The 12633-nt window shown below is 44.1% G+C and overlaps 1 protein-coding gene and 1 pseudogene across 2 annotated transcripts in view; both read left to right on the top strand.

Moving 5' to 3' along the window:
- LOC114484302 (inositol hexakisphosphate kinase 1-like) overlaps positions 1-9672 on the top strand; it is a 12588-nt gene extending 2916 nt beyond the window's left edge. Inside the window, exons 2-3 of one of the 2 annotated variants that reach the window (XR_008615770.1) lie at positions 7334-7684; positions 7877-9672. Coding sequence is in view for 1 of the 2 variants with exons in the window: in XM_055079871.1 (XP_054935846.1) it covers positions 7462-7684; positions 7877-7968 (315 nt within the window). In the remaining variant the exon portion in view is untranslated. Of the gene's footprint in view, positions 1-6825; positions 7685-7876 lie in introns of those variants that run through there. The other variant, XM_055079871.1, reaches the window with a different exon arrangement.
- Positions 9673-11542: 1870 nt separating this feature from the next.
- Positions 11543-12442, top strand: LOC112064936 (aminoacyl tRNA synthase complex-interacting multifunctional protein 2-like; annotated as a pseudogene).
- Positions 12443-12633: the final 191 nt, after the last annotated feature.

Here is a 12633-nt window from a genome sequence, read left to right as displayed (position 1 = left end):
GTGGCCTCTCCCGTTGCGGAGCACAGGCTCCGGACGCGCAGGCTCAGCAGCCATGGCTCACGGGCCCAGCCGCTCCCCGGCATGTGGGATCCTCCCAGACCGGGGCGCGAACCCGGTTCCCCTGCATCAGCAGGCGGACGCGCAACCACTGCGCCACCAGGGAAGCCCTTTCCTCAAGTATTTAGACCTCTGCTCTGCTCCTGAGGCTGGTGACAGTGTTGAATAAAATGCAGCTATTACTGAAAACCCCACAAGCTAAGCCAGTGGTCCTTTCATTTGGGCACAGTCTTTTTTTAAAAATAAATTTATTTATTTATTTATTTATGGCTGCATTGGGTCTTCGTTGCTGTGCGTGGGCTTTCTCTAGTCGTGGCGAGTGGGGGCTACTCTTCGTTGCGGTATGCGGGCTTCTCATTGCGGTGGCTTCTCTTGTCGTGCAGCTGGGCTCTAGGCACGCAGGCTTAATTGCTCCACGGCATGTGGGATCTTCCCAGACCAGGGCTCAAACCCGTGCCCCCGGCATTGGCAGGTGGATTCTTAACCACTGCGCCACCAGGGAAGTCCTGGGTCATATAATTTTAATCACCACATGATTTTGCCAAACGTTCCAAAGCCTAGCTTGGTGCTATACTTTTCCTGCCTCCCCTAGAACCTGATTCAGACCCCAGTGCAAACAACCCAGTAAGAATAGACATTGTAGTCAGAACACAGTGGTCTTGTCTACTCTAATGCATAATATTAAATAATATTCTTGATTAATTTCCATCATTCAAGGTTGTGTTAATCAGAGAGGAGCTTTACTACTAAATACTGAAATGTATCATGTTTCCACAATGGGAATTTTCTTATTTTAAAATATTTTAACGTAAAATAATTTTCAATCCAATACACACAATGCTACAAACTATTTCCATAGAGAAGGACAGTTTCCTTTTCACAAAAACAAGATTTCCTCACCAAGTATTCTATCAAGTCATGGCAGAAATGGTGAAGTCTCATGAGAAAAAGAGTGAACAGGTACTCTGGCAGCAGAGCTTAAAACACTGATTGTGATTTCTGCTCTAGTCTGAATGTTTGTGTCCCTGACAAATTCATATGTTGAAACCTAATTTCCAATGTGATGGTGTTTGGAGGTGGGACCTTTGGGGCTGATTAGGTCATGAGGGTAGAGCCCTCATGAATGGAATTAGTGCCCTTATAAAAGAGGCCCCAGAGAGCCTTTTCATCCCTTCTACCATGTGAGGACATAGTTACTCATCGAACATCAAACCTGCCATTGCCTTGGTGTTGAACTTCCCAGCCTTTGGAACAGTGAGAAGCAAATTTCTGTTGTTTATAGGCCGCCTAGTCTATGGTATTCTATTACAGTAGCCCAGACGGATTAAGACAGTTTCCTAAGGATTCTTCTCAAAACCCTAAGAATGTAACTCCTTGTAATTACTTCCTTTCAGTATTCCTTAATGCCCCTAAAACGAGAAACGCCCTATTTCTACCAAGGACAAAAAGGTGTAGAGAGGAAGGAGAATAGTACATTTCCCTTCAACTCTGAATCCGGGCAAATGCCACTTCAGACTTTCATGTCAAAGAATTAGGCTGTAGGAATTAAATACTAATTGCAATTGCTTTTCACTTCTGCATGTTTGTCAGTCACAACAAAGGGCCATTGGGATGACTGGGGATAGTGGGAGCCTCTTTACGTCCTGGAGATCCTTTTAATAAATGCCAGCTTTCTGCTGGTCTTAGAAACTGGGATGGCAGCTCACAAGTTCCTCCACACTGTATGGTTCTTGGGTCTGTCTGAGTAGTGGAATTAAAGTGGCTATTTTGTGGGACTTTCCTGGGACTTAGTGGTTAAGGCACCACGCTTCCACTGCAGGGGGCACGGGTTCGATCCCTGGTTGGGGAACTAAGATCCCGCATGCCACGCAGCGTGGCCAAAAAATAGGGGAAGAAAAGTGGCTAATTTGTAATTTTCAAGCACTATTCTTCGTTCCTTTCCTTGACACCCAGGAAAGCAATGCTTGCCAGCATGGAGGTCTGTATCTCTAGGGATTCCACCTTTCCAGAGAAAAATCTTTATGTTACCTGGCAAGTTGACAAGACAGGTAACTTGGAAACATATTTACATGGGAACACATCTACACAGAAAAGTGAAACTTGGCCATGATTTCTGTAGTGACGCAGGTCTAAGATGCCACATAGGGAAAAAGAGTACTATTTATAAAGTTTTCCCCAGGGGAAGCCTTTGGAGTTTCGTTTACAAAACCAAACCAAACCAAAAACATATTCTGGTAGGGAGTTTTTTTTGGTTTGTTTTTACTTTAACCCATGGCAGTGAAACCAGAGTCCCTCATGATTGCAGTTATGTGATATTTTTGATACTTTGTAGCTTTTAAAGAATTCACAAGTTTTTCTTTGTTTATATATTTATATTTTTACATATTTTCTTTATTTCAAAAATTTTTTAAAAATTTTATTTATTTTTGGCTGCGTTGGGTCTTCGGTGCTGCGTGCGGACTTTGACTAGTTGCGGCGGGTGGGGGCTACTCTGTTGTGGTGCGCGGGCTTCTCATTGCGGTGGCTTCTCTGGTTGTGGAGCACAGGCTCTAGGTGCGCGGGCTCGGTAATTGTGGCTCGTGGGCTCTAGAGCACAGGCTCAGAGTTGTGGCGCACGGGCTTAGTGGCTCCGCAGCATGTAGATCTTCCTGGACCACAGCTTGAACCCGTGTCCCCTGCATTGGCAGGCGGATTCTTAACCACTGCCCCACCAAGGAAGTCCCTTCTTTATTTTTTTGGCTGCGTCAGGTCTTATTGCAGCACGTGGGATCTTTTCGTTGCAATACGCGGGCTTCTCTCCAGTTGTGGCGCATTGGCTTCTCTCTGGTTGTGGCGTGTGGGTTTTCTCTCTCTAGTTGTGGCGTGTGGGTTTCAGAGCGCCTGGGCTGTGTAGTTTGCGGCACGCAGGCTCTCTGGTTGAGGTGCGCGAACTCAGTAGTTGTGCGTGGGCTTAGTTCCCCTGCGGCACGTGGGACCTTAGTTCCCCAACCAGGGGTTGAACCCATGTCCCCTGCGTTGGAAGGCGTATTCTTTACCACTGGACCACCAGGGAAGTCCCCACAAGTTTTTCTTTATGCTAGTAGTTTCTTAAGTCTAGAAAAGACTGCAGAAGCTATTGACATCTTGAATGGTGTAAACTACTGGAAATCAGGTCAGTGTATTTGCAGAGGACAGTCTGCAAAATCTTTGAGAATTAATTACACTCTGGGAAATATGATTTATTGACTACATGGTATTTAGATCCGTTTGTAAAAAAAAAAATAATAATGAGCAGTAAGGTCCTGAAGTGGCAAGAGTATAAATTACTTTTATGGTCTGCCTCCTGTTGAAGCATAGTAGAATCAGTTCTAAACTAATTATTTGGATATTTGGACAGGTTCATTTCTACGTATGAGATAATGAATTTTCTGTTGGTCAGTTTCTTTTTTCGTATCTTGGTACCAGCGCTATGGACCAGACATAATTCACATTCTCTGCCTTCAGGGATACTTTAAAAATTATAGAGCAACATTTTTCATTTTAGGGCTTATGGAGAATATGCCCTTTGTCATTAGTGAAAGAGCTTGTTCTTCATTTGTTGGAAGTTTCCTTGTTGTCATCAGAAAACAGTTAGTGACCTCTTTATGTGCAAAGTGTATTAACCGGAGATCTGGGGATTTTGATGCAACTATTTCTGTCCTTTCATTTATGATGGTTTTGACTGCAAGTGACAGAACATCCTAATGGGCCTGGCTTAAAGCATAAAGGGAAATTTATTTTTGTTACATAACAGGATATCTAGTACTTTAGTGACAGCATCATGGGCCCTTATTTTTTCTTCCTGTTCTGTATGCTCAGCATGTTGGCCTTGTCTTAGGCAAGTATCTTTTTTTTTTTTTTTTTTTTTGTGGTACGTGGGCCTCTCACTGTTGTGGCCTCTCCCGCTGCGGAGCACAGGCTCCGGACGCACAGGCTCATCGGCAGGCGGACTCTCAACCACTGCGCCACCAGGGAAGCCCAAGCAAGTACTTTTAGAGTCACAAGGTGGCTGTAGTAGTCTCAGATACATGTGCAGACAGAATAATATCCTGAGGAAGAGGAGGTACCCCTCTCTCGTGTTAAGAGCAAGGTATCTTTTCCCAGAGAATCCCTGGCCAACTTCTCCTCATCTCATTGGGAAGAAGAGAGTCACATGCTTTTTCCTAAATAAGCTCGTAATAACTGAGGTACTGTTCAAGATTCTCCCTGAGCTAGAAGGGAATTTCACATTCCCTTGAGGTTTGGCTACCTGAACAAGATTGGGAGTCTATTAGGAAAGGAATAGTGGAGACAGACACCATCATCCATAGCCCTCTCAGTCCATGGTTTTTACAGCGGGCCTTGGTGGACACCAGACTTCAGGAACGACCTCTGGTTGTTTATCAGAAAGAGTCAGAGGGCTTCCCTGGTGGCGCAGTGGTTGAGAGTCTGCCTTCCAATGCAGGGAACACGGGTTCGTGCCCCGGTCCGGGAAGATCCCACGTACCGCGGAGCGGCTGGGCCCGTGAGCCATGGCCGCTGAGCCTGCGCGTCCGGAGCCTGTGCTCCGCAACGGGAGAGGCCAGAGAGCTTTTGCTATTTCCAGAACTTTCAAGGCTGGGCAGTAGGTGAGTCAAGCCCAAGCCGTTCACTTACATCGGCATATCCCACAGGGTTGGCAGTGGGCATGTCTTCATGAGGAAACTTGAAGTTTCTTACTTCAAGTGACATACAAGGCTCCACACCTTGTAAGCCAGGGCTTCACAGAGGTTGAGAGAGTTCTGGGCACTTCCACTTTTTCAGGTTCCCAGTTTATTTAAAAAGGAATGCCAAATCAGAGCTATAGAAATGTGGTATATTTAACATGTTTACTTCTAAGAAAATATTTCAAACACAAAAACAGTACCATGACTTTATGTAGACATCAAGGGGAAACAAAATATCAAAAGTCTATATCTGACTGGAGATTGAACTTCTTCCTTTCAGTCCTGTGGGGGCTGCAGAGGATGCCACGGATCTCTCAGAGTCCAGGGAATGGCCCTAATGTCCAACTCTTCTGGGGTACTTGGCACTGTTGACCCCTCTCCTAAACCAGATACCCACTGACCCAGGCTAGAAAGTCTGGCACCTTCTTGGTATCCCATCTGTGGTCAGAGGCAATCCCAGGGTGAAGAGGAGCCAGGGCAGGAGCCGATTGACATTGCTAACTAGAGTCCACTGCCACAGTGGGCACCTCCAGGAACCCTGAGATAAGCCTTCCGCAATTGCTTCCTGCTCCCACTTTCTTCCCTAAGCACTGCCACTGTGCTTTCATATTTTATTTTCATATTGTTGTGCTTTTACTCACTGTGGTCCTCTTCCTGGAATTATTTTAATTCATTCTAACAAACCTTATTTTGAGCACTACTGTGTGCCAGGAACTGCCTTGGATCCTAGATGGAGTTAAGAGAGAATGGTTTGGTGGTGGTGACAGATGACAAAATAGATGACAGTACAGTGATTTATTGCTGCCTTAGAGTTGGCACAGTGTGCCGTAGGGGTCGCAGAGGTGTACATCGAACTCTTGTTTCAAGAGAGTGGAGTCTCAAAAAACTCCCTGGGGCAGGGAGTTGCCTTATCCTGAAGGAGGACTAAAAAATGAATAGCTTTAAAGTGGTGCTGATCTGTTTGTGGGAGTGGGAATGGAGAATAATTTATTTTTGTTGATAGCGGTGAAATAGAGCATAGTTTCCTGGGCAGTTTTGGATTAAGAAAATTTTGCAGTTTTGCAGCAGTGTTCTTGTATAGCTCATTTTGCCCATAATTATGAGGTTCAGGAAAAAAAATAGTTTATTATCTCTTGCAGATAAAACCATATTTCTGCTCTATATTTTCTTTTTCTTTTTTAGTCTTGATCTTTCAAATGTCGTCTTGCCTACTACATTCCTTTTTAATTTTTTAAAAATTTTATTGAAGTATAGTTTATTTACAATGTTCTGTTAAATTCTTCTGAACAGCCAAGTGACTCAGTTATATATATATATGTTCTTTTTCATATTCTTTTCCATTATGGTTTATCACAGGATATTGAATATAATGCCCTGTGCTATACAGTAAGACCTTGTTTATCTGTTCTATATATTAGTTTGCCTCTGCTAATTCCAAACTCCCAGTCCTTCCCTCCCCCACCCCCCTACCTACTACATTCCTAATTTTAAAAATACATTCAGTATTAAGTTGCCCACTATATTAACTTTCTTGAGAGAAGACTGACATTAAAAGGTTATTTAAGTACAAAGAGCTTTTCTTTGTCCCTAGAGTCAAACAGAAAGGGAAGCTGTCTGGTGTTGGACATGGTCATAAATTGATGGCCATAGATTTAAAGTAGAAGAAATATGAAGCCTGAATTCCTTTCAGAAAAACAAAACATTTTTAAAAATATTTATTTATTTATTTTGGCTGTGCCAGGTCTTAGTTGTGGCACGTGGGATCTTCGTTGCGGCATGTTTTTTCATTGCGGCATGCAGGATCTTTTAGTTGCGGCATGAGGGCTCTTAGGTGCGGCATGCAGACATCTTAGCTACGGCACGTGGTCTTCTTAGTTCCGGCATGTGAACTCTGAGTTGCGGCATGCATGTGAGATCTAGTTCCCCCACCAGGAATCAAACCTAGGCCCCCTGCATTGGGAGCACAGAGTCTTACCCACTGGACCACCAGGGAAGTCCCAAAACAAAACCTTTTTATGCTTCTACAACTCAGGAAGGAATGGCTTTCCCTGTCTGGTCCTTGGCACCTTCAGCAGAAAAGTTGGGAATCTAGAGTGACCTGATTTCTCAGGCAAAAACCCTTTCTTTGAGTCAGGGAGAGACCCTTAGCAGTACTGAGTATTGTGAGAAATCCAAACAGAGTGAGTTGGTGTTGCTTTCTGTTTTTTTCTTGAGCTCTTAACTGAATGTGAAGTAAACAGGGATAGTTGCCTTCCTGACGGCTATAACATGCTGTAGCTCTAAAATCAAATCCTTTAGAGAACTTAGAAGGGATCTGAGAACAAGGAAAGGAAGAGGATATGGACTTTTGTGCATAAAAAGACGGATGGAGGAGACCAAAATTACATCATTCAACAGAAATTGACTCAGCTACCTCTCATGCATCAGGCAGTGTTGTATATACTGGGGAACACATAGCAGGGAACAAGACAGAATCCCTGTTGTTCCTCAGGAGTGGATATTCTGTGAACTCCAGGGAAACTGTAGCTTGCCTGGTGTTTTGATTCCCTCTTTTCCTCTCTTCCCTCTGTTAGGAGAGAAGAATAAGCTGAACAGACTCTGACCGTTGGTTTTCAGCTCGCCAGGACCTTCTACCTAGCTCTCCTTTCGTGGCTCATGTGCTGCATCCTCTGCTCTCAGTGTGCAACTGGCCCCCAACGCAATGTGTGTTTGTCAAACCATGGAAGTGGGGCAGTATGGCAAGAACGCAAGTCGGGCCGGAGACCGGGGAGTCCTCCTGGAGCCCTTCATCCACCAGGTGGGCGGACACAGCAGCATGATGCGCTACGACGACCACACTGTGTGCAAGCCCCTCATCTCCCGGGAGCAGCGCTTCTACGAGTCCCTCCCTCCCGAAATGAAGGAGTTCACCCCTGAGTACAAAGGTCAGTCACTGGCCAGTTTGGAGACAGCAGCAGCTTATAGGCCCTCAGCTCAGTTTTCCTTGTTCTGATGGCCATGTGGTATGATTGTAGGTCTCTGTTGTCTCAAAGCAGCAGAGTCACTTTGTTAAGCAAAATTTGAAGCTGAAAGCATCAGCAAGGTCTTTAGATCTTGAAAATTGAATTCATTGATAGGTAAACCTGAGAAGAATTTCACAGCATTAAGTCCCATTGGTGAAGAGCATGCTGTTGTCAAGGAGGTTTCCCTGTTTGCTGGAATGGTCTAGGAGAGAAGGGGCAGCACTTATCTGGTCCCAGAGGAGGAAGAATTGGATGCTTTCCAGGCTAAGGCGATGAGACAGCTGACGAGGAGGCTCTGTGGAGCTTGTGTATGTATGTGCTGGGGGATGAATTGATGGTAAGAAATCTACAGAAGGACTGGGGCCTCGAGGGTCCTAACTTTTTTTTTTTTTTTTTTTTTTTTGTGGTATGCGGGCCTTCCTCTGTTGTGGCCTCTCCCGTTGCGGAGCACAGGCTCCGGACGCGCAGGCTCAGCGGCCTTGGCTCACGGGCCCAGCCGCTCCGCAGCATGTGGGATCTTCCCATACTGGGGCGCGAACCCGGTTCCCCTGCATCGGCAGGCGGACGCGCAACCACTGCGCCACCAGGGAAGCCCCGAGGGACCTAACTTTTAAAGGAAAAATAATCGGTTTTAAAATGTAAATTAACTTTATAGACTAGAACCCCGTGAATATATACCAGAATTTAAGGTACTTGATTTTCACATCTGATTTTTGTCACCATGTTTATATATTTTTATGATTGCCCCTCATGTGTAAGTTAGGTTTTTTGTGTTCTGTTTTTTGTTTTGTTTTGGCTGTGCCACATGGCTTGCGGGATCTTAGTTCCCTGACCGGGAATTGAACCCGGGCCACTGAAGGAAAAGCACCGAGTTCTAACCACTGGACCGCCAGGGAATTCGCTGTGTTCTGTTTTGTTTTGTTTTTTTTAAAATTAATTTAATTAATTTATTTTTGGTTGCATTGGGTCTTTGTTGCTGTGCGCGGGCTTTCTCTAGTTGCGGCGAGCAGGGGCTACTCTTTGTTGCGGTGCGTGGGCGTCTCATTGCAGTGGCGTTTCTTGTTGTGGAGCACGGGCTCTAGGTGCATGGGCTTCAGTAGTTGTGGCGTACGGGCTTCAGTAGTTGTGGCTCATGGGCTGTAGAGCTCAGGCTCAGTAGTTGTGGCTCGAGGGTTCTAGAGCGCATGCTCAGTAGATGTGGCGCATGGGCTTAGTTGCTCCGTGGCATGTGGGATCCTCCGGGACCAGGGCTCGAACCTTTGTCCCCTGTGTTGGCCAAGCGGATTCTTAACGACTGTGCCACCAGGGAAGCCCCTGTGTTCTGTTTTTTAACTTTTCCAAAGCAATATGAATTCATTCATGTTTGTACCATCCTTTACTTGGGGGATTCTCGATTTAGAAAAACCAGTCCATATTGGTATTGACTTTTGTTTCCTAAACCCTTTAATTGTGGTGAAATGTATATAACATAAACATTTAAAAATTTGTTTATTTGTTTATTTTTGGCTGTGTTGGGTCTTTGTTGCTGTGCGCGGGTTTTCTCTAGTTGCAGTGAGCGGGGGCTACTCTTTGTTGCGTTGCACAGGCTTCGCATTGCGGTGGCTTCTCTTGTTGCAGAGCACGGGCTCTAGGTGCACAGGCTTCAGTAGTTGTGGCACGCGGGCTCTAGATTGCAGGCTCAGTAGTTGTGGCGCACGGGCTTAGTTGCTCCGCAGCATGTGGAATTGTCCCGGACCAGGGCTTGAACCCGTGTCCCCTGCATTGGCAGGTGGATTCTTAACCACTGCACCATCAGGGAAGTCCACATAACATAAAATTTAACCTTTTTTTTTTTTTTTTAAAGTGGATGCGCCTTGTCTTTTTTTTTTAATTGAAGTATAATTGATTTACGGTGTTTGTTCATTTCTGCTGTACAGCAAAATTTACCTTTTTTTTTTTTTTTTTGCGGTACGCGGGCCTCTCACTGTTGTGGCCTCTCCCGTTGTGGAACACAGGCTCCGGACGCACAGGCTCAGCGGCCATGTCTCACCGGAGCAGGGCACAAACCCGTGTCCCCTGCATCTGCAGGCAGACTCTCAACCACCGCGCCACCAGGGAAGCCCAAAATTTACCATTTATAAGTGTATAATTTAGTGGCATTAAATACATTCACAGTGCTATATACCATTACCATTATCTGTTTCCAGAACTTTTACATCATCTCAAAATCTCTATACCCATTAAATAACTCCCCATTTCCCTCTCTCCTGAACCCCTGGTACCCTCTAATCTACTTCCTGTCTCTACAAATTTGCCTATTGTAGATATTTCATACAAGTGGAATCATGTAACGTTTCTCCTTTTGGGTCTCGCTTATTTCACTTAGCATAATGTTTTCAAGGTTCATCCACCTTGTAGCATGTGTCAGAACTTCAATTGTTTTTATGGCTGAATACTCTTCCAGTGTAAATATATGCCACAGTTTGTTTATCCGCTCATCTGTTGATGGACACTTGGGTTGTTTCCACCTTTTGGCTATTGTGCATAATACTTCTGTGAGTATTTATCTGAGTCTCTGTTTCCAATTCTTTTGAGTATATAGGAGTGGAATTGCTGAATCATATGGTAATCCTGTGTTTAACTTTTTTGAGGAACTGTCAAACTGTTTTCCATAGTGGCTATACCATTTGACATTCTTACCAACAGTGTTCCTATTTCTCCACATCCTTACAAAACCCTTATTTTCCATTAAAAAAAAATTATAGCCACCCTAGTAGGTGTGAAGTGGTATCTCATTGTTTTGTTTTGATAATGCATTTTCTTAATGATTAATGAATGATGTTGATGTGCCATTGGCCATTTGTGTATCTTCTCTGGAGAAATGTCTGTTCAAGTCCTTTGTGCAGTTTTGAATTGTATGGTTTGTTATTATTTTCAAAACAGAATCAGAATAATATTGAATTTGGAGGAATAAATATTCTAAGCCTGCAAAACGAGAGAGAAGCCAGAATCAAACACACTGCTGTCTCTAAGTGGCTAAGAAACAACAGTTATAAATGCTTTATAAATGTAGCTTTAGCTGCCTACTCATCCACACTCAACACATGCATGGCCAAATCTTCTGCTATAAATATGCCAAAACCAGAAAGAGAACTACAAGCCCTGTTAGCTCATGGAGTTCTGATGCTCAGGGGAAAAAAAACCCCTTAAAATGGAGTTGAGCCCATGGGTCCAAAGAAATGTTTTCTAAATCACAACCACCAGAACTGGGACAAGTTAGAATTTCAAGGTGCCACCCAGGGAAGGATTGTCAGTCATATATTGGTTCAGTTTTTCCCCCAACCTTCTCTCAGACTGGGGAACAGAGGTCTTTAAAAGCCATAGCAAATCCTTAGTATCTGATTTTTTTTTTCCCTCAGGCTGCATTTTCACTAGGGAAGAATAAATACATTTTCTCAAAAATACAATTAAATTAAAATTGATCTCTTCTTTTTAAGTCAAATGAAGTCCAGTTTATTCAGAGAAAATGGAAGATATTATGGGTCCAATTCATGTATTTCAAAGACTGATACTATAGGGTTTTTACCTTTTTTTGTTTTGTTTTTGGCTGCACCATGTGGCATGTTCCCTGACCAGGGATCAAACCCATGCCACCTGCAGTGGAAGCACGGAATCTTAACCACAAGACCACCAGGGAAGTCATTTACTTTTTATTTTGAAATAAATTTAAAATTACAGAAAAGTTGCAAAAATAATAAGAGTTCCTCTAATGGTCCCATGATGCCGATGTACCAAGTAAAGCCCTGTCATTGTGTGGCTCACCTCTCTGTGTAGATGCACGTATTGGCTCCCCAGTGTGCATGGCAGGACCGTCAGCCCCGTGCTAGATGCAGGAAGAGTCTTCAACCTCTTGAGTTCCGCCAAGATACTTTATTTTTTCCACCAAGGTGATATTCTAAAGTATCTGTATGAATTGAAAGCTGCAGTCGATGGTCTCTCCAAAATGATTCAGATGCCAGATGTGGATTTGGATATTACCAACATAATCCAAGCTGATGAACCCACTGCTTTAGCTACCAATGCATTGGGCTTAAATTCAGTGTTTGGGAGAGACTACAGGGCACTGAAATACATCTTGATCAACACAAACCCAGCCTCCCCTCCCTTCCGCTCCCTTCCCCTCTCTCTGCTTGTGTTGCACTGGCTGCTCTGTGACCACTAGAGTCCTCTCTACTGTTCACACACATTCAGCAGTCAAGAGCACGCCAGAAAACCTTCTTAAGTGCTGGGTTTTACTCTTAATTTGGAAGAATGTGCTAAAGGCTCAAATGAAGTTCAGTATCCAAATGATGTATCCCATTGAAGGAGAAGGGAACATGCACGCTTTTTGTTTTCTGTTTGGCCAGAAGCATAATGCTGTAAGTTTAATAACCCTTATAGATAGCTGGGTAGATAGAGCTATTTTTCAGCTAGAAGAGGGAAGCCACTGTGTTCTGCTCCATGAATTCAGCTTTTGGGAAGAGCTCCTGGCTTCTTGGGAATGAACTCACTGTGGCAGAAATTGTGCTGTGGTCTGTTCTCCAGCAGACAGGAGGCTGCAGTGTGATGGTGCCAGCCAACGTGCAGAAGTGGATGAGGGCCTGTGAAAACCTGGCCCTTTTTAACACTGCCCTTAAGTTCCTTAAGTGAATTTCAGTACCTGATTTTAAAGGGTTTAGATTTTAAGTATGATGCTGTTTCATGCTGATTGTTAGTAAAGAGACTTATACTAAAATCAGAGTCTTTACTTAGGCTGGTTGTCTAGTATCAATAAGCAAAAGCATCATTAAAAAATACATAACCATTGGGCTTCCCTGGTGGCGCAGTGGTTGAGAGTCCGCCTGCTGATGCAG

This window comes from Physeter macrocephalus, chromosome 18, assembly GCF_002837175.3.
Source record: "Physeter macrocephalus isolate SW-GA chromosome 18, ASM283717v5, whole genome shotgun sequence".
NCBI lineage: Eukaryota > Metazoa > Chordata > Mammalia > Artiodactyla > Physeteridae > Physeter > Physeter macrocephalus.
The sequence above is the reverse complement of the archived record's forward strand: the minus strand, read 5'-3'. Positions and strand labels throughout refer to the sequence as shown.